We start from the raw sequence: 18,982 nt of genomic DNA, 5'->3' as shown, positions 1-18,982 counted from the left end.
AAACAACAGATATCCATAAATCATTTTGTGATATCTATATATGTATTTATCTTTTGATATCCAAATATATTTTTTTATCTTTTTTTGGTTGGGTTTAACGTCGCACCGACACAAATTTAGGTCATATGGCCACTTTGCAGCTTTGATGGTTGAGGAAGACCCCAGGCGCTCCTCCGTGCATTATTTCATCACAAGTGGGCACCTGGGTAGACCCACCAACCTTCCGTAAACCAGCTGGATGGCTTCCTCACATGAAGACTTCGATGCCCCGAGTGAGGCTCAAACCCACATCGGTGAGGGGCAAGTGATTTCAAGTCAGCGACCTTAACCACTCGGCCACAGAGGCCCCCAAAATATATTTAATGGTATTATGAAATGAACTTTTGATATATCAAGTGCCCATCTGGACAGTGTTCAGGCATTGGCAAACACTTGGACAGAACCACAGATAATCAAGTGCCCATCTGGACAGTGTTCAGGCATTGGCAAACACTTGGATAGAACCACAGATAATCAAGTGCCCATCTGGACAGTGTTCAGGCATTGGCAAACACTTGGATAGAACCACAGATAATCAAGTGCCCATCTGGACAGTGTTCAGGCATTGGCAAACACTTGGATAGAACCACATATCTTCCATCACCCAGTTGACATTTTCCTCAATGAAAGAATTAAACAACTCAAACATGGTTTAAAACCCAAAATGGTGAATTTGAAGTAAGTCTATCACTGAAAAGTTTGCATGTTTTCTGATAGCTTTAGTTTTCCATCTCTGAATGTATTTGATGAAATCTGTTGCTCAGCTGAACCTGCCTTAATTGGCCGCTTGCTTTAATCAGCCAGTGTGCTGACTTTCAAAATGGACATTTTGTTCTGATTTCAACTAAGCAGCCACATGTCTTCAGCAGTCGGACAGTTGCATTCTTCTTGACTGGCAGCTTAATAAAAGTTTGACATTCAACAAGAATGTGAGGACAATAATTCTGTTTAAACAGAATAAGTACTAGTACATTGAAATATACGTGAACTTACTTTTATACAAGTCCATGACTGTCTGTGGAAGAACACACTTGGTCCAGCATTTCTGTTTTCTAATACTCTGTAAGTGTATAAAGAAAATGGTTCAAATGAAAATCAAACAGTCCCCTGAAATTGATGCCATAACCTGTAAGATGCGGAGTTACAAAGTGTAAACTATGTATTACAAACTTCACATTTAGGTGTTGTTTTTTTTGTTGTGTGTGTGTGTGTGTGTGTGTGTGTGGGGGGGGGGGGGGGGAATCAAAGAATTTGACAAAGCAAGGGCCATAACTCTAAAAAATCATTAAGCTGGAACATGCAAATGATACACACAACTATGCTTTAGCCTATTTACTTGAAGGCTTGGTGAAATTAAGCCCAATGGTGCAACAGAAATAGCTAAAAACCTCAAAGAATTTTACAAATAAAGGCCCACAACTCTGCTGATAACTCCTGTAAGGTTTGGTGAAATCAGTTCAATGATGAAAGCAAAGTAGCCAAAGTATCATAACGTTTGAGAAATGAAGGGCCATAACTCCATTGAAAATCAATGTACTTGGACATGCACATGATAAAGAGACTTACCCTAAGCCCTCTTTACACAAGGGAAACAATCTGTTTATATAGTGAAGTTGTTTAGTGAACACTGTTTGTTAATCCTAATCCTGTCCATGTTATATCAGTGCAATGGAAAAGTAATCTATCTATGTTAAATGCTATGCATGATAAGACAGTCATGCATCTAACAGTCCTGAAATTGATTTCTTTTATTTTCTCATATTTCTAGATGTTTTTCCCATATTTTGACGCATATATATGGGTAGTAGAGATTGTTTTAAGATGTATGCAACACAAGCACTTCATGTGTATTTTTCACGAAGTCAAGGCCCATTAATCCAATCTGACTGAGTGAAATCCCAAACAACAATCCCCTAATATTTTATGTTTTAAGTCAGATACTTTATGAGATACATGTGACACAAACTTGTGTCCCATTTCTGCGTATTTTTGACAATCAAGGGCCATAACTCTGGTCTGACTGATAAAAGTCCAGAACAAAATCTCATTTGTGCAACTTCACATGCTGAATAATATTCCTATGATGTTTCATGACCCTATGTATGAGATATGTGCCACACAACTTTTATGCCTGTTCATGCATACCTTTTTACTAAGTCAAGCCATAACTCTGGTCTGACTGAGTGATATCTCTAGCAACTTTCTCATGCTGAATAATATTCCTGAAATGTTCCATAATCTATACTTTTTTGAGATACATGCGACACAAACTAAGGCCCTTTTATGCCTATTTTTGACTAAGTCGAGGGCCATAACTCTGGTCTGACTGTGTCAGATCCAAATTAAAACCCCTTGTGCACTGCTTCTTGTGCTAAATAACAATTATGTGAGGTTTGATGACTCTTGATCAAATATTTTTTGAGATATGAGCAACACAAATTGGGACACTGACAAATGGACGGACAAGGGCAACTCTTAAGTGCCCCACCCCCAAAGATTTTGGGGTCCACAAAAAAGATATGTACTTACGATTTGGGATATAAGGGCATAAACACATCATCATCCAATGTTTTCTTCATTCTCAACACAAGTGATTTTAACAAAGTCTGAAAATACAGAAGAAGTTTATATCTATCTCTTTTCTTCAGTCTGGCTGTTTAATGGAAAATTTGTGGTTGGATTTAAAACTAGTATCAACAGCAATTGCTGTATGGCAGTATTGCAGCTTGAAAGGTTGGAGGAACATGAGCAGGACCTGGATAAAAACCTTAATATAAGCAGGCATCTGGATAAGAATCAAAATATGAACAGGCACCAAAACAGGAAACCAATATGGGAAGGCACTTGGATAGGAACTACAACATGAACAGGCACCTAGATAGGAACCCCAGCATGAGCAGGCATCTGGATAGGAATTACAACATGAGCAGGCGCATGGATAGGAACCCCATATGAGCAGGCATCTGGATAGGAACCCATTATGAGCAGGCACCGGAACAGGAACCCAATATGAGCAGGCATCTGGATAGGAACTCAATATGGACAGGCACTTGGATAGGAACTCAATATGAGCAGGCATCTGGATAGGAACTAAATATGAGCAGGTACCCCAATATGAGCAGGCAATTGTATAAAAACTACAACATAAGCAGGTACCTGGATAGGAAACCCATATGAACAGGCATCTGGATAGGAACCCAATATGGGCAGGCACTTGGATAGAAACTACAATATGAGCAGGTACCTGGATAGGAACCCATATGAACAGGCATCTGGATAGGAACCCAATATGGGCAGGCACTTAGATAGAAACTACAACATGAGCAGGCACCCGGATAGGAACCCCATGTGAGCAGGCATCTGGATAGGAACTCAATATGAGCAGGCATCTAGATAGGAACTCAATATGAGCAGGCACCCCAATATGAGCAGGCACTTGTATAGGAATTACAACATGAGCAGGTATCTGGATAGGAAACCTATATCAACAGGCATCTGGATAAGACCCCAACAAAAGCAGGCATTTGGATAGGAACTCAATAGGAGCAGGCACCTGGATAGGAACCAAATATGAGCAGGCACCTGTATAGGAACTACAACATGAGCAGGCACCTCAATAGGAACCCCATAAGAGCAGGCATCTGGATAGGAGCTCAATATGAGCAGGCACCTAGATAGGAAGCCAATATGAGCAGGCATCTGACAGGAACCCGATATGAGCAGGCACCTGGATAGGAACTACATCATAAGCAGGAACCTGGATAGGAACCCATTAAGAGCAGTCACTTGGATAGGAACTCAACATGCGCAGATACCTGGATAGGAACCCCATATGAGTAGGCATTTGGATAGGAACCCAATATGAGTAGGCATTTGGATAGGAACTCAATATAAGCAGGCACCTGGATAGGAAGCCAATATGAGCAGGCATCTGACAGGAACCCGATATGAGCAGGCACCTGGATAGGAACTACATCATAAGCAGGAACCTGGATAGGAACCCATTAAGAGCAGTCACTTGGATAGGAACTCAACATGCGCAGATACCTGGATAGGAACCCCATATGAGTAGGCATTTGGATAGGAACTCAATATGAGTAGGCATTTGGATAGGAACTCAATATGAGTAGGCACCTGGATAGGAACCCAATATGAGTAGGCATTTGGATAGGAACCCAATATGAGTAGGCATTTGGATAGGAACCCAGTAAGAGTAGGCATTTGGATAGGAACCCAATATGAGTAGGCATTTGGATAGGAACCCAATATGAGTAGGCATTTGGATAGGAACCCAATATGAGTAGGCATTTGGATAGGAACCCAGTAAGAGTAGGCATTTGGATAGGAACTCAATATGAGTAGGCATTTGGATAGGAACCCAATATGAGTAGGCATTTGGATAGGAACTCAATATGAGTAGGCATTTGGATAGGAACCCAGTAAGAGTAGGCATTTGGATAGGAACTCAATATGAGTAGGCATTTGGATAGGAACTCAATATGAGTAGGCACCTGGATAGGAACTCAATATGAGCAGGCATTTGGATAGGAACCCAATATGAGTAGGCATTTGGATAGGAACCCAATATGAGTAGGCATTTGGATAGGAACCCAATATGAGTAGGCATTTGGATAGGAACTCAATATGAGTAGGCATTTGGATAGGAACCCAGTAAGAGTAGGCATTTGGATAGGAACTCAATATGAGTAGGCATTTGGATAGGAACTCAATATGAGTAGGCACCTGGATAGGAACTCAATATGAGCAGGCATTTGGATAGGAACCCAGTAAGAGTAGGCATTTGGATAGGAACCCAATATGAGTAGGCATTTGGATAGGAACCCAATATGAGTAGGCACCTGGATAGGAACTCATATTGAGCAGGCATTTGGATAGGAAACTCAATATAAGCGGCATTTGGATAGGAACCCAATATGAGTAGGCATTTGGATAGGAACCCAATATGAGCAGGCACCTGGATAGGAACCCAATATGAGTAGGCATTTGGATAGGAACCCAATATGAGCAGGCACCTGGATAGGAACCCAATATGAGCAGGCACCTGGATAGGAACTCAATATAAGCAGGCATTTGGATAGGAACCCAATATGAGTAGGCATTTGGATAGGAACCCAATATGAGTAGGCATTTGGATAGGAACCCAATATGAGTAGGCATTTGGATAGGAACCCAATATGAGTAGGCATTTGGATAGGAACCCAATATGAGTAGGCATTTGGATAGGAACCCAATATGAGTAGGCATTTGGATAGGAACCCAATATGAGTAGGCATTTGGATAGGAACACAATATGAGTAGGCATTTGGATAGGAACTCAATATGAGTAGGCATTTGGATAGGAACTCAATATAAGCAGGCACCTGGATAGGAACCCAATATGAGTAGGCATTTGGATAGGAACCCAGTAAGAGTAGGCATTTGGATAGGAACCCAATATGAGTAGGCATTTGGATAGGAACCCAGTAAGAGTAGGCATTTGGATAGGAACTCAATATGAGTAGGCATCTGGATAGGAACCCAGTAAGAGTAGGCATTTGGATAGGAACCCAATATGAGTAGGCATCTGGATAGGAACCCAATATGAGTAGGCATTTGGATAGGAACTCAATATGAGTAGGCATTTGGATAGGAACTCAATATGAGTAGGCATTTGGATAGGAACTCAATATGAGTAGGCATTTGGATAGGAACCCAATATGAGTAGGCATTTGGATAGGAACCCAATATGAGTAGGCATTTGGATAGGAACCCAGTAAGAGTAGGCATTTGGATAGGAACTCAATATGAGTAGGCATCTGGATAGGAACCCAATATGAGTAGGCATCTGGATAGGAACCCAATATGAGTAGGCATCTGGATAGGAACCCAGTAAGAGTAGGCATTTGGATAGGAACCCAATATGAGTAGGCATCTGGATAGGAACCCAATATGAGTAGGCATTTGGATAGGAACCCAATATGAGTAGGCATTTGGATAGGAACCCAATATGAGTAGGCATTTGGATAGGAACCCAATATGAGTAGGCATTTGGATAGGAACCCAGTAAGAGTAGGCATTTGGATAGGAACCCAATATGAGTAGGCATTTGGATAGGAACTCAATATGAGTAGGCACCTGGATAGGAACCCAATATGAGTAGGCATTTGGATAGGAACCCAATATGAGTAGGCATTTGGATAGGAACCCAATATGAGTAGGCATTTGGATAGGAACCCAATATGAGTAGGCATTTGGATAGGAACCCAATATGAGTAGGCATTTGGATAGGAACCCAGTAAGAGTAGGCATTTGGATAGGAACTCAATATGAGTAGGGAGGTTCGTACGGTATGACCGGGGGTCTGAACGAATGGGTGATCTAGAAGCTTTTGGTCGTTGAAATTGTTTAAATATTAGAGATTCTGTCCAAAATTCGGACGAAAATTTGATACATACTCGGAATTCGGAATTTTAGTTTACACGGTTCTATGGCGGTGCCCTAATGGTTTCACTCATTGTGTTAAGGTAAGTATTTCGCATTGTCACAATTTGGAGAGGATTGTTGTTGTTGTCTTAGGGTTGAGATATAGGTTAGTGTGGTTTCGGATTTCGGGTGTGGTCTCACCGCCTGAATTGTTTTATGATTCACATGGATATTAGGATGGATAGATTGCTTGTTGACTCAGTAGATGTTTTTTGGGTGGCAAACAGCAGCCCGATTTGATTGAATCAAATGCAAGTAACCAATGAAAACATATAATATAAAATATTTTTGGGAACAGAAGGCAGATTAGATGGTCATCCAATTACTAATAACACTTTTGTCTTATCATTACGATATTCATAGTGATTACACGGTTGAACTGGGGGCCCAACCTTCAATAAGGATCCAGCCAGGTCTTACAAAAAACTGAATAATAAATAATGTTTTAAAACAAATGGTTTACAAAATCTCATAATCACTTTTTCATGGAAGATTTTAAACTTTGAAGAAGACATTGAACAGTTTTGTTTGGGGGTTGCTTCGGTTTCGGGCCGGATAGGCAAGGAGCGTTGCGCGCGCTTTAAAGCCTTAACTTGCCATTAATTCTTCGAAAGGGGAAATTTATCTGGTATTGTTTCCGGGGAGTTCATGGGGCTACTTTTGGTGCATGTCGGGATGTGTTGATGGTGTCTTTCGGAATTAACCAAACTGGTTTTATACAGTTGGACAGGGCTGGTTGTGTTTGCAATTCATGTGGAATATTTGAATGGCACTTTTCTGCGTGCCAGTTCATTCATTTCATTTTTCAATTGATGTTGCACGACTCATAGTACAGTGGTGAAGAGCACATACTTTATGTGTCAACCCGCCCTATACACAAACATAGAATGTTGAAAAAGTCCGCGTAATCTCTTGGTGAAGGCTATAGCAAAGTTTTTCTCTGAGGGAGGGGGCTGTACCGGGTACTAAATATGTATAATACGTTCTACTTTGAACAATATAAATTTATAAATGTATTGTGCTCCACACAGTTTTATTTTCTTACCTAGTAGAATGTATCATATGGTAGTCAGCTTCTCCCAACTATATAGTTTATAGTGGCTATAATGCGGATACAATCACAGGACTGACTGGTTTTTATTAAAAAAAAGGTGAATGATAGAAGCAAAATGGGCTTGGTATGTTGTTTTTTGCATTCTTTGATCTGTATCATATCAGCCTGTGATGTGCATCAATATGGGTGCCTTATATAATGGTGGGGCTTTGCATAGCACGGGTCGGGGGAGGGAATGGAGGTCGAGCTCCCAGATGATAGGTGTTTCATGCTGAAGACCATCAGAAGGCGGTGCCCCAACGTATACACGATCCTTTACACTGTGCATCTGGTGATAAGGTGGCAGGGATGCGCGGCGCCGAGGTTTTGCGTTAGGGTACTCGAGCCTGGGAACGGAGGGGGGAGGGGGTTGCAATGGTGATGATGTTCCGTACGGTCTGGCATTTTTTTTTCCCAGAATATTAACACAGACAATAGTTATTTTCCGAATCTTTCCCCAGTTAGGAAATGACGTCATCATGTTTCAACGTCATATTATAAGGGTTGAGAGTTACTGATCAGCCGTGAAATTATTTTTGTTAAACGTGATATATTTTCACAGAGTTTATAGACAAATTCTTTTATTTTTTGAGGGGTGAGGGGGTGTTTATTTAAGAAAAAACCCATATCTAGTCAGGAACAAGAGTACAAGTAATGCCGCACACTGGTTAAATCTGACAGTTTATAATGCTGCAGTGTAAGACGGTACCATGCTTTCCTTTTGGCATTTAAAAAACTGTTTTTAATATGTTTGAGGTTTACATAACTTATGCACACACTGGCTTACATTTTATATTTGGAAGTCATATAATTCTAGGGGGGTGCCCAGCTGTGTTTAAATGTAGTTGTCTTTGGCTGACATTTCGGCATCATGGACCGTGGTTTGCACTCCCGTATTTGATAATATATGTATTTTCACTCAAAATACATTAACTGAAAATAATTGATTAGAAGCTAATTTCGGACGCCTGTCTTTTTAACAGTAATTGATTATCGACGGAGTTTTTTCTTTTTTTTTTCTGGCGTTCAGGAGTTACTCGGGGTTTTTGTAAATTGCTTCAGTATTTCCACGAGATGTCTTTGTGTGATTTTAGTGCATTTCGATGCATCTCTGCTTGGTTTCTTTCGTTTAAAGGCAAATCATGGGCACTTACATCCAGTGGTGACGCACACTGTGTTAACTGAGAATGGGACCTTGCGAAATGTTGACATCTTCAGGGTGTATGGTAATTTAATAAACGTGCGGTTGTTTCCGGAAAGTGTTCACTGTTTTGATTCTAATTGGATAGTAAGTATGTTTTTAATTCTTAATATATCAACTAAAAATTTTGATTAGATACTAACATTTGATTTGGGCCCGAGTTTTTCTGGGGCCTACTACGTTGTGTGTAGTTATGGGGGTGATTGCATGACTTGCGAGCACACTGAATTACGGATGTGTTTGGGGTCGTATAATTCTAAGCGGTGCCCAGCTGTTTTTCAATGCAGTTGTCTCTAACTGGCATTTGGGCTTAAATGGACTGCTGGTTTACACTCCCGTATTTAATAATACCAATATATTTTCACTCTAAATACATTAACTGAAAATATTTGATTAGATACAAACCCTGGACGCGTGTCAGATTGTAGTGGCTTGGTAATCGACGTTTTTTTATCTAACGTTCGGTAGTTAATCAGGTGTTTATAAATTGTTTCAGTATTCCAAGAGGTGTGTCTGTATATAATTTTATTGCATTTCGATGCATCTTGCTTGGTTTATTCGTTTGGAGGCAAGGTGTGGGCGTTACATCTAGTAATGACAAACACTGTGTATAACTGGGAATGAGATTAAAATTTTTAGGTATAGGGAAAGTTTGATGCAACGTACGGTTGTTTCCAGAAACCTGTTCACTCTAGATTCAAAATCAGATTTTAATGTATGCTTTATTTCTTAATATAAAAACTAAAAATTTTGATTAGATACTGACATTTGATGCTTGTCTGAGTTTTTTGGGGGTCAGCCACGTCCGTTAGACGATATTTTCCCGAGATAGTTTTCCAAGATCCGGAACATGCTTTGGTAAAATTTGGGTTTTGCTTGATTTTATGTTGGGTGTATCTCTGCATGTTGGGGGGCGGTTCGGCGCATTTCGCTTGGTCCAAATTTTTGTTCGGCAGGGGAGGTTCGTACGGTATGACCGGGGGTCTGAACGAATGGGTGATCTAAGCTTTTGGTCGTTGAAATTGTTTAAATATTAGAGATTCTGTCCAAAATTCGGACGAAAATTTGATACATATCGGAATTCGGAATTTTAGTTTACACGGTTCTATGGCGGTGCCCCAATGGTTTCACATTGTGTTAAGGTAAGTATTTCGCATTGTCACAATTTGGAGAGGATTTTTGTTGTTGTCTTAGGGTTGAGATATAGGTTAGTGTGGTTTCGGATTTCGGGTGTGGTCTCACCGCCTGAATTGTTTTATGATCACTGGATATTAGGATGGATAGATTGCTTGTTGACTCAGTAGATGTTTTTTGGGTGGCAAACAGCAGCCCATTTGATTGAATCAAATGCAAGTATCAATGACACATATAATATAAAATATTTTTTGGAACCAGAAGGCAGATTAGATGGTCATCACAATTACTAAAATAAACATTTTGTCTTATCATCTACGATATTCATAGTGATTACACGGTTGAATGGTGGCCACCTTCAATAAGGATCCGCCAGGTCCTTACACAAACTGAATAATGAATATGATTTAAAACAAATGGTTTACAAAATCTCCATAATCACTTTTTCATGGAAAATATTAAATTTGAAGAAGACATGTGAACAGTTTTGCTTGGGGTTGCTTCGGATTCGGGCCGGTAGGCAAGGGCGTTGCGCGCGCGTAAAGGCCTTAAATTGCCATTAATTCTTCGCAAGGGAATTTATCTGGTATTGTTTCCGGGAGTTCATCGGGCTACTTTTGGTGCATGTCGGGATGTGTTGATGCGTGTCTTTCGGAATTAACCAAACTGGTTTTATACAGTTGGACACGGCTGGTTGTGTTTGCAATGTCATGTGGAATATTTGAATGGCACTTTTCTGCGTGCCAGTTCATTCATTTCATTTTTACAACTTGATGTTGCACGACTCATAGGTACAGTGGTGAAGAGCACATACTTTATGTGTCAAGCCGCCCTATACACAAACATCAATATAAGCAGGCACCTGGATAGGAACTCAATATGAGTAGGCATTTGGATAGGAACCCAATATGAGTAGGCATTTGGATAGGAACCCAATATGAGTAGGCATTTGGATAGGAACCCAATATGAGTAGGCATTTGGATAGGAACTCAATATTTAGTAGGCATTTGGATAGGAACTCAATATGAGTAGGGATTTGGATTTGGAACTCAAAATGAGTAGGCTTTTTGGGTAGGAACCCAATATGAGTAGGCATTTGGATAGGAACCCAATTTGAGTAGGCATTTGGATAGGAACTCAATATGAGTAGGCATTTGGATAGGAACCCAATATGAGTAGGCATTTGGATAGGAACTCAATATAAGCAGGCACCTGGATAGGAACTCAATATAAGCAGGCACCTGGATAGGAACCCAATATGAGTAGGCATTTGGATAGGAACCCAGTAAGAGTAGGCATTTGGATAGGAACTCAATATGAGCAGGCACCTGGATAGGAACTCAATATAAGCAGGCACCTGGATAGGAACCCAATATGAGTAGGCATTTGGATAGGAACCCAGTAAGAGTAGGCATTTGGATAGGAACCCAGTAAGAGTAGGCATTTGGATAGGAACTCAACATGCGCAGGCACCTGGATAGGAACTCAATATAAGCAGGCACCTGGATAGGAACTCAATATAAGCAGGCACCTGGATAGGAACTCAATATGAGTAGGCATTTGGATAGGAACCCAGTAAGAGTAGGCATTTGGATAGGAACTCAATATAAGCAGGCACCTGGATAGGAACTCAATATAAGCAGGCACCTGGATAGGAACCCCATATGAGTAGGCATTTGGATAGGAACCCAGTAAGAGTAGGCATTTGGATAGGAACTCAATATGAGTAGGCATTTGGATAGGAACTCAATATGAGTAGGCACCTGGATAGGAACCCAATATGAGCAGGCACCTGGATAGGAACTCAATATAAGCAGGCACCTGGATAGGAACTCAATATGAGTAGGCATTTGGATAGGAACCCAGTAAGAGTAGGCATTTGGATAGGAACCCATTAAGAGCAGGCACTTGGATAGGAACCCCATATGAGCAGGCACCTGGATAGGAACCCAGTAAGAGTAGGCATTTGGATAGGAACCCCATATGAGCAGGCACCTGGATAGGAACCCAGTAAGAGTAGGCATTTGGATAGGAACCCAGTAAGAGTAGGCATTTGGATAGGAACTCAACATGCGCAGGCACCTGGATAGGAACTCAATATGAGCAGGCACCTGGATAGGAACTCAATATAAGCAGGCACCTGTATAGGAACTCAATATGAGCAGGCACCTGGATAGGAACTCAATATAAGCAGGCACCTGGATAGGAACTCAATATGAGCAGGCACCTGGATAGGAACTCAATATAAGCAGGCACCTGGATAGGAACTCAATATAAGCAGGCACCTGGATAGGAAACTCATATAAGCAGGCACTGGATAGGAACTCAATATAAGCAGGCACCTGGATAGGAACTCAATTATGAGCAGGCACCTGGATAGGAACTCAATATAAGCAGGCACCTGGATAGGAACCCATTAAGAGCAGGCACTTGGATAGGAACTCAACATGCGCAGATACCTGGATAGGAACCCCATATGAGTAGGCATTTGGATAGGAACCCCATATGAGTAGGCATTTGGATAGGAACCCAGTAAGAGTAGGCATTTGGATAGGAACTCAATATAAGCAGGCACCTGTATAGGAACTCAATATGAGCAGGCACCTGGATAGGAACTCAATATAAGCAGGCACCTGGATAGGAACTCAATATGAGCAGGCACCTGGATAGGAACTCAATATAAGCAGGCACCTGGATAGGAACTCAATATGAGCAGGCACCTGGATAGGAACTCAATATAAGCAGGCACCTGGATAGGAACTCAATATGAGCAGGCACCTGGATAGGAACTCAATATAAGCGGCACCTGGATAGGAAACCCATTAAGAGCAGGCACTTTGGGTAGGAATCACTGCGCAGATACCTGGATAGGAACCCCCTATGAGTAGGCATTTGGATAGGAACCCAGTAAGAGTAGGCATTTGGATAGGAACTCAATATAAGCAGGCACCTGGATAGGAACTCAATTAAGCAGGCACCTGTATAGGAATCAAAATGAGCAGGCACCCTGGAAGGAAACTCAATATAAGCAGGCACTGGATAGGAAAATCAATATGAGCAGGCACCTGGATAGGAACTCAATATAAGCAGGCACCTGGATAGGAACCCCATATGAGTAGGCATTTGGATAGGAACCCAGTAAGAGTAGGCATTTGGATAGGAACTCAACATGCGCAGATACCTGGATAGGAACTCAATATGAGCAGGCACCTGGATAGGAACCCAGTAAGAGTAGGCATTTGGATAGGAACTCAACATGCGCAGATACCTGGATAGGAACTCAATATAAGCAGGCACCTGGATAGGAACCCAATATGAGTAGGGACCTGCATAGGAACTTCAACATGGGCAGGCAGCTGTTTAGGAACCCCATATGAACAGGCACCTAGATATGAACTACACCATGAGCTGGAACCTAGGTAGAAACCCTAATATGAGCAGGCACCTGGATAGGAACCATAACATGAGCAGGCACATTGATAGGAACCCAGTAAGAACAGGCATCTGGACAGAAACCCCAATATGCTCCTTTCAAAGGGAAAAAAAGACCTGGGTACCTGGGTAGGAATTCCAACTAATGCAGATAGATGTTTACTGCTCTCAGAGATTCAAGAGGACCCTTTGAGGAACTAATAAGCTCATTCTCAACATTTGTAGCCAGCACATCATGTTAGTTTAGACTACCGACCAAGATAGGAAGAGTTGTTCTCCAGACAATGCAATGTTTTCTGGACGATACAATGTTCTCAGTGACAATTACATAGCAGATAATTCACCTCGAGTCATTCTTCTTACTTTCATACTTCTGAACATATGAAAATGCTAGCTGAATTAATAGAAAATAACTGAACTGATGAGGAAAATGACAAATAAGAGATTCCAGGACTTGCAGGAAACTTACTTGTGTATTTTTGCTGTTTGCATTGACTGTTGGATAGTCCTTTAGTAGCTTTTTAACAAGTTTGACAAATCGACATGTGTGAGATGTTGACAGAGGGTCCCAAACATTTTCTGCCAAATCTGTAAATCAAAATTGTTCATGTAATTTGCACATGTCACAATGATACATGATCATGAGAACTTTACAAGTTTAGATAAAGACACAGACAAAGATTTATCAGACATTTCTGTGATATTGCAAAACAGTATGACAATGACCTTTAAGTGTGTGTCCTTGACCTTTAAATTAAGGTCTTGTGATGAATGTTTTTCATTTTATTTAGATTTTTGTGGCAGCTCCAAATGGTGAGTAGCCACAAGAAATAAATGAGCTGAAAGAGAATCCAATAAAATTTTGGTGTTCTGCAACCTTGAATCAATAGACTGCTTCTACAGTAGTCCCAGCTGGATTTATATGTAATTTGGAAAATATAATACTATTATACTAGATTCTGTGAGTTTGAAATGCCTCTACACTGAAATTAAAAATGGAGAGTTTCCCATAATGAAATATTCATGAATCTATATCAAATACTTTTTGAGCTAGGCATGTCACAAGGTGAAAATGTGCATTTTTGACTATTTCAGGGGCCATAACTCTGAAAATAGGGGGCGGAGCCAGATGAAAAATAGGAAGTGCACAAATTCATATCATGATTAAGACTCATGCAAGGTTTCATGAATCTATATCAAATGCTTTTTGAGCTAGGCATGTTAAAAGGTGAAAATGTGCATTTTTTACTATTTCAGGGGCCATAACTCTGAAAATTGGGGGCGGAGCCAGACGAAAAATAGGAGGTGCACAAGTTCATATCATGATAAAGACTCATGCAAGGTTTCATTAATTTATATAAAATACTTTTCGAGCTAGGTGCGTCACGAACTTCGGACAAGACCAAATCTATATGCCCGCACCACTCATGGGGGGGCACAAAAAAGCAAAATAGGGTTATGGAACCTGCATAGTGCTTATCAGCTCATGACAGTGGCAAGTGTGTGAAGTTTCAATCCATTCCCATTAGTGGGTACTGAGATACCCGCTTACCCTATAAGAATTTAACCCCAAAACTCCCAAGATGAAAAGGGCATAATTTTGTAAAAAGCAAAGTTGAGTTATTGACCTTTGCACTGCAGGTCATATCATGACAGTGAACAAGTGTGTGAAGTTTCAATCCTTTCCCATTAGTGGATACTGAGATACCAGCTTACATACAAAAATCTAACCAAAAATTTCTATGTTGAAATAGGGGCATAATTTTGTAAAAAAGCAAAATAAAGTTATGGGACCTGCTTTGTGCATGTCAGATAATGACAGTGAACAAGTGTGTAAAGTTTCAATCCATTCCAATTAGTGAGTACTGAGATACCAGCTTACATACAAAACCATAACCAAAAAATTCTAAGTCGAAAAAGGGGCATAATTTTGTAAAAAAGCAAAATAGAGTTATGGAACCTGTGCAATGTAAGTCAGTTTATCACAGTAAATAAGTGTGTGAAGTTTCAATCCATTCCCACAAGTGCTTACTGAGATACCAGCTTACATACAAAACCTTACTCAAAAATTTCTAAATCAAAAAAGGGGCATAAATTTGTAAAAAAGCAAAATAGAGTTATGGAACCTGTGCAATGTAGGTCAGTTTATCACAGTGAATAAGCGTGTGAAGTTTCAATCCATTCCGACATGTGGTTGCTGAGATACCAGCTTACATACAAAAACTTAACCAAATCGGGACGCCTATTCTATAAATAGTCGAGCTAAAAACCTGGAAACTTGCAGAAACAATGACTATGACAAACAGATCAGGTGTTTTTTTTCTTCAGGTGTTACTTTTTCAGTCTGGCATTGTCAAAGCAAGTTGATTTAGTTATACATGTTTTAGATAACAAGTGAATGAAGTATTGTCATGCAATACAAAGTCCTCTACTGGAAGGTACCTAATTTTCTCTACTGCAGTATAACGTAATGAACTGATATCTGTCAATGATGTATAAACAATATTGTACTACATATACAATATCTGATAACAACACACTTGGATTAAAATGTGCATATATAAAAACCCACAGTTGTTTTCATATTGAATTTTTTTGGTTGATTATAAAAATGTTATCATGCAAGTTATTTATAGTAACAACAAAGGGAAATTAATCTTTAAAAAAAAAAAAAAAAAAAATCTATATAATATAAGTCCACAAGAAACTCTTTACCAGGTAGAGATAGGTCAAAATACACCTAACAAGAGTGCCAGAATGTCACAATATACGCCCGTCACAGCAAATTTATTTACTCTAGCACCTGTATTTGCAGATGTAATTTTAATTTTGTGGTTGTTTAGTAATCATTGTAATTCTATTGTTTTTCTAAGTCCACAAAAAAAACTCCTTACCTGGTAGAGATACCTTAAAATACACCTAAAATTAGGAAGTAACAACTATGTTGTACCACAGAAAATTGGTCTTGGTTTTTCCCTACGGTCAATTATAAACAAGAGCACCGCCTTGCGGGTGCTGACGCTCATCTGATTTTTTTTTGTATAATAGAAATATTGTCCTACCCATGATTTTCTAAGTCTAAAAAGGGCCATCATTCTTGCAAAAAGCAGGAGAGAGTTATGTTTCTTGATGTACAGTGTCCACTTATGATTGTGAAAAACTGTTGCAAGTTTTAAAGCAATAGCTTTGATAGTTTATGAGAAAAGTTGCCTTAAACATAATACTCAACCAAGAAAATGATTTTCTAAGTCCAAAAGGGGCAATAATTCTTGCAAAAAGCAGGAAGGAGTTATGTTGCTTGCTGTACAGGGTCAGCTTATGATGGTGAACAAGTGTTGCAAGTTTCAAAGCAATAGCTTTGATAGTTTAAGAGAAAAAGTTGACCTAAACATAAAACTTAACCAAGAAATCTGATATTTTCTAAGTCCAAAAGGGGCCATAAATCTTGCAAAAAGCAGGATGGAGTTACGTTTCTTGCTGTACAGGGTCAGCTTATGATGGTGAACAAGTGTTGCAAGTTTCAAAGCAATAGCTTTGATAGTTTAGGCTAAAAGCTGACCTAAACATAAAACTTAACCAAGAAAACTGATTTTCTAAGTCCAAAAGGGGCAATAATTCTTGCAAAAAGCAAGATGGAGTTATGTTTCTTGATGTACAGGGTCTGCTTATGATGGTGAACAAGTATTCCAAGTTTCAAAGCAATAGCTTTGATAGTTTAGGAGAAAAGTTGACCTAAACATAAAACTTAACCAAGAAATCTGATATTTTCTAAGTACAAAAGGGGCCATAAATCTTGCAAAAGCAAGATGGAGTTATGTTTCTGCTAACAGGGTCAGCTTATGATGGTGAACAGTCTTCCAAGTTTCAAAGCAATAGCTTTGATAGTTTAGGAGAAAAGCTGACCTAAACATAAAACTTACCAGGCAACGCCGACGCGACGCCGACAACCGCTCAAGTGATGACAATAACTCATCATTTTTTTTCAAAAAATCAGATGAGCTAAAAAGTTACAATATAAGTTATTTATCGTAACAACTAAGGGAAGTTAATCTTTAAAAAAAAAAAAAAAAAAAAAAAAAAAAAAAATACAAAATTTTTTTTTTAAGTCCACAAAAAAATCCTTACCAGGTAGAGATTGGTCAAAAATCATCTCAAAATTGGATGTAACATGCATGTTGTACTACAGAAAAGTGGTCTCGATTTTTCCCTACGTCTAGTAATGAAAAAGTTACAATATAAGCTATTTATAGTAACAACAAAGGGAAATAATTCTAAAGAAGGGAACTGCGCATGACACTTCGTCTCATGATGGTGTATAATTGTGCCAAGTTACATCAAAATCCCTCTATGCATGAAGAAGAAATGCTTGGGACAGTCATTCTTGTATCTGACCTTTGGCCTCTAAGTGTGACCTTGACCTTAGACCTAGGGACCTGGTTCTTGCGCATGACACTCTGTCTTGTGGTGGTGAACATTTGTGCCAAGTTATATCAAAATCCCTCCATGCATGAAGAAGAAATGCTCCGGACAAAGTTTTCATTCTTGTATCCTTTGACCTCTAAGTGTGACCTTGACCTTAGACCTAGGGACCTGGTTCTTGCGTATGACACTCCGTCTCATGATGGTGAACAACTGTGCCAAGTTTCATCAAAATCCCTCCATGCATGTAGAAGATATGCTCCGGACAAGGTCTGTGGACGCCGCCCGCCCATCCGCCCGCCAGGGGCGTTCCCATAATACGTCCTGTTTTTCAAACGGGCGTATAAAAATTGGATGTAACATGCATGCTGTACCACAGAAAAGTGGTCTCGATTTTTCTCTACCGCCAGTAATAAAAAAGTTACAATAAAATCTATTTATAGTAAAAACAAAGGGACGTAATTCTAAAAACAAGGGTGCCTCATGGTGGTGAACATTTGGTCCAAGTTACATCAAAATCCCTCCATGCATGAAGAAGAAATGTTCCTTACAAAGTCATTCTTGAATTTGACCTTTGACCTCTAAATATGACCTTGACCTTAGACCTAGGGACCTGGTTCTTGCGCATGACATGTTGTCTCATCCAGGGGAATATTTGTGCCAACTGATATCTAAATCCTGCTTTGCATGACAAAGTTATAGACCGGACAGGAAAAAAATCCTCTTGACCTTTGATCTCAAAGTGTGACCTTGACCTTTAAGCTAGGGTACTGGGTGTTGCGCATGACACGTCGTCTCACCATGGGAAACATTTATGCCAAGTAATATTGTAATCCCTTGATGGATGACAGAGTTCTGGATCGGACAGGGAAAACACCTTATTGACCTTTGACCTCCAATTGTGACCTTGACCTTTGAGCTAAGGGTCTGCGCTTTGCGCATGACATGTTGTCTCATCATGGGGAACATTTGTGCCAAGTAATATTAAAATCCCTTCATGGATGGCAGAGTTATGGACGGGACAGGAAAAAAAACTCTGTTGACCTTTGACCCCCAATTGTGACCTTGACCTTTCAGCTAGGGGTCCGGGATTTGCGCACGACACGTCGTCTCATCATGGGGAACACTTGTGCTAAGTGATATTAAAATCCCTTAATGAATGTCAGAGTTATGGACCGGA

At 40.0% G+C, this 18,982-nt stretch overlaps 1 protein-coding gene across 1 annotated transcript in view; it reads right to left on the bottom strand.

The window, feature by feature from the left end:
• Positions 1–18,982, bottom strand: part of LOC123552810 (PAX3- and PAX7-binding protein 1-like) — a 102,488-nt gene that overhangs the window by 16,039 nt on the left and 67,467 nt on the right. The window contains exons 14-16 of the mRNA XM_045342553.2: positions 13,853–13,971; positions 2,569–2,645; positions 1,033–1,099 (exon numbers count right to left, since the gene is read on the bottom strand). Coding sequence (XP_045198488.1) covers positions 1,033–1,099; positions 2,569–2,645; positions 13,853–13,971 — 263 coding nt within the window. The remainder of the gene's footprint in view (positions 1–1,032; positions 1,100–2,568; positions 2,646–13,852; positions 13,972–18,982) is intronic.

Source organism: Mercenaria mercenaria, chromosome 4, assembly GCF_021730395.1.
Source record: "Mercenaria mercenaria strain notata chromosome 4, MADL_Memer_1, whole genome shotgun sequence".
In the NCBI taxonomy this organism is placed as follows: Eukaryota; Metazoa; Mollusca; class Bivalvia; order Venerida; family Veneridae; genus Mercenaria; species Mercenaria mercenaria.
The sequence above is the reverse complement of the archived record's forward strand: the minus strand, read 5'-3'. Positions and strand labels throughout refer to the sequence as shown.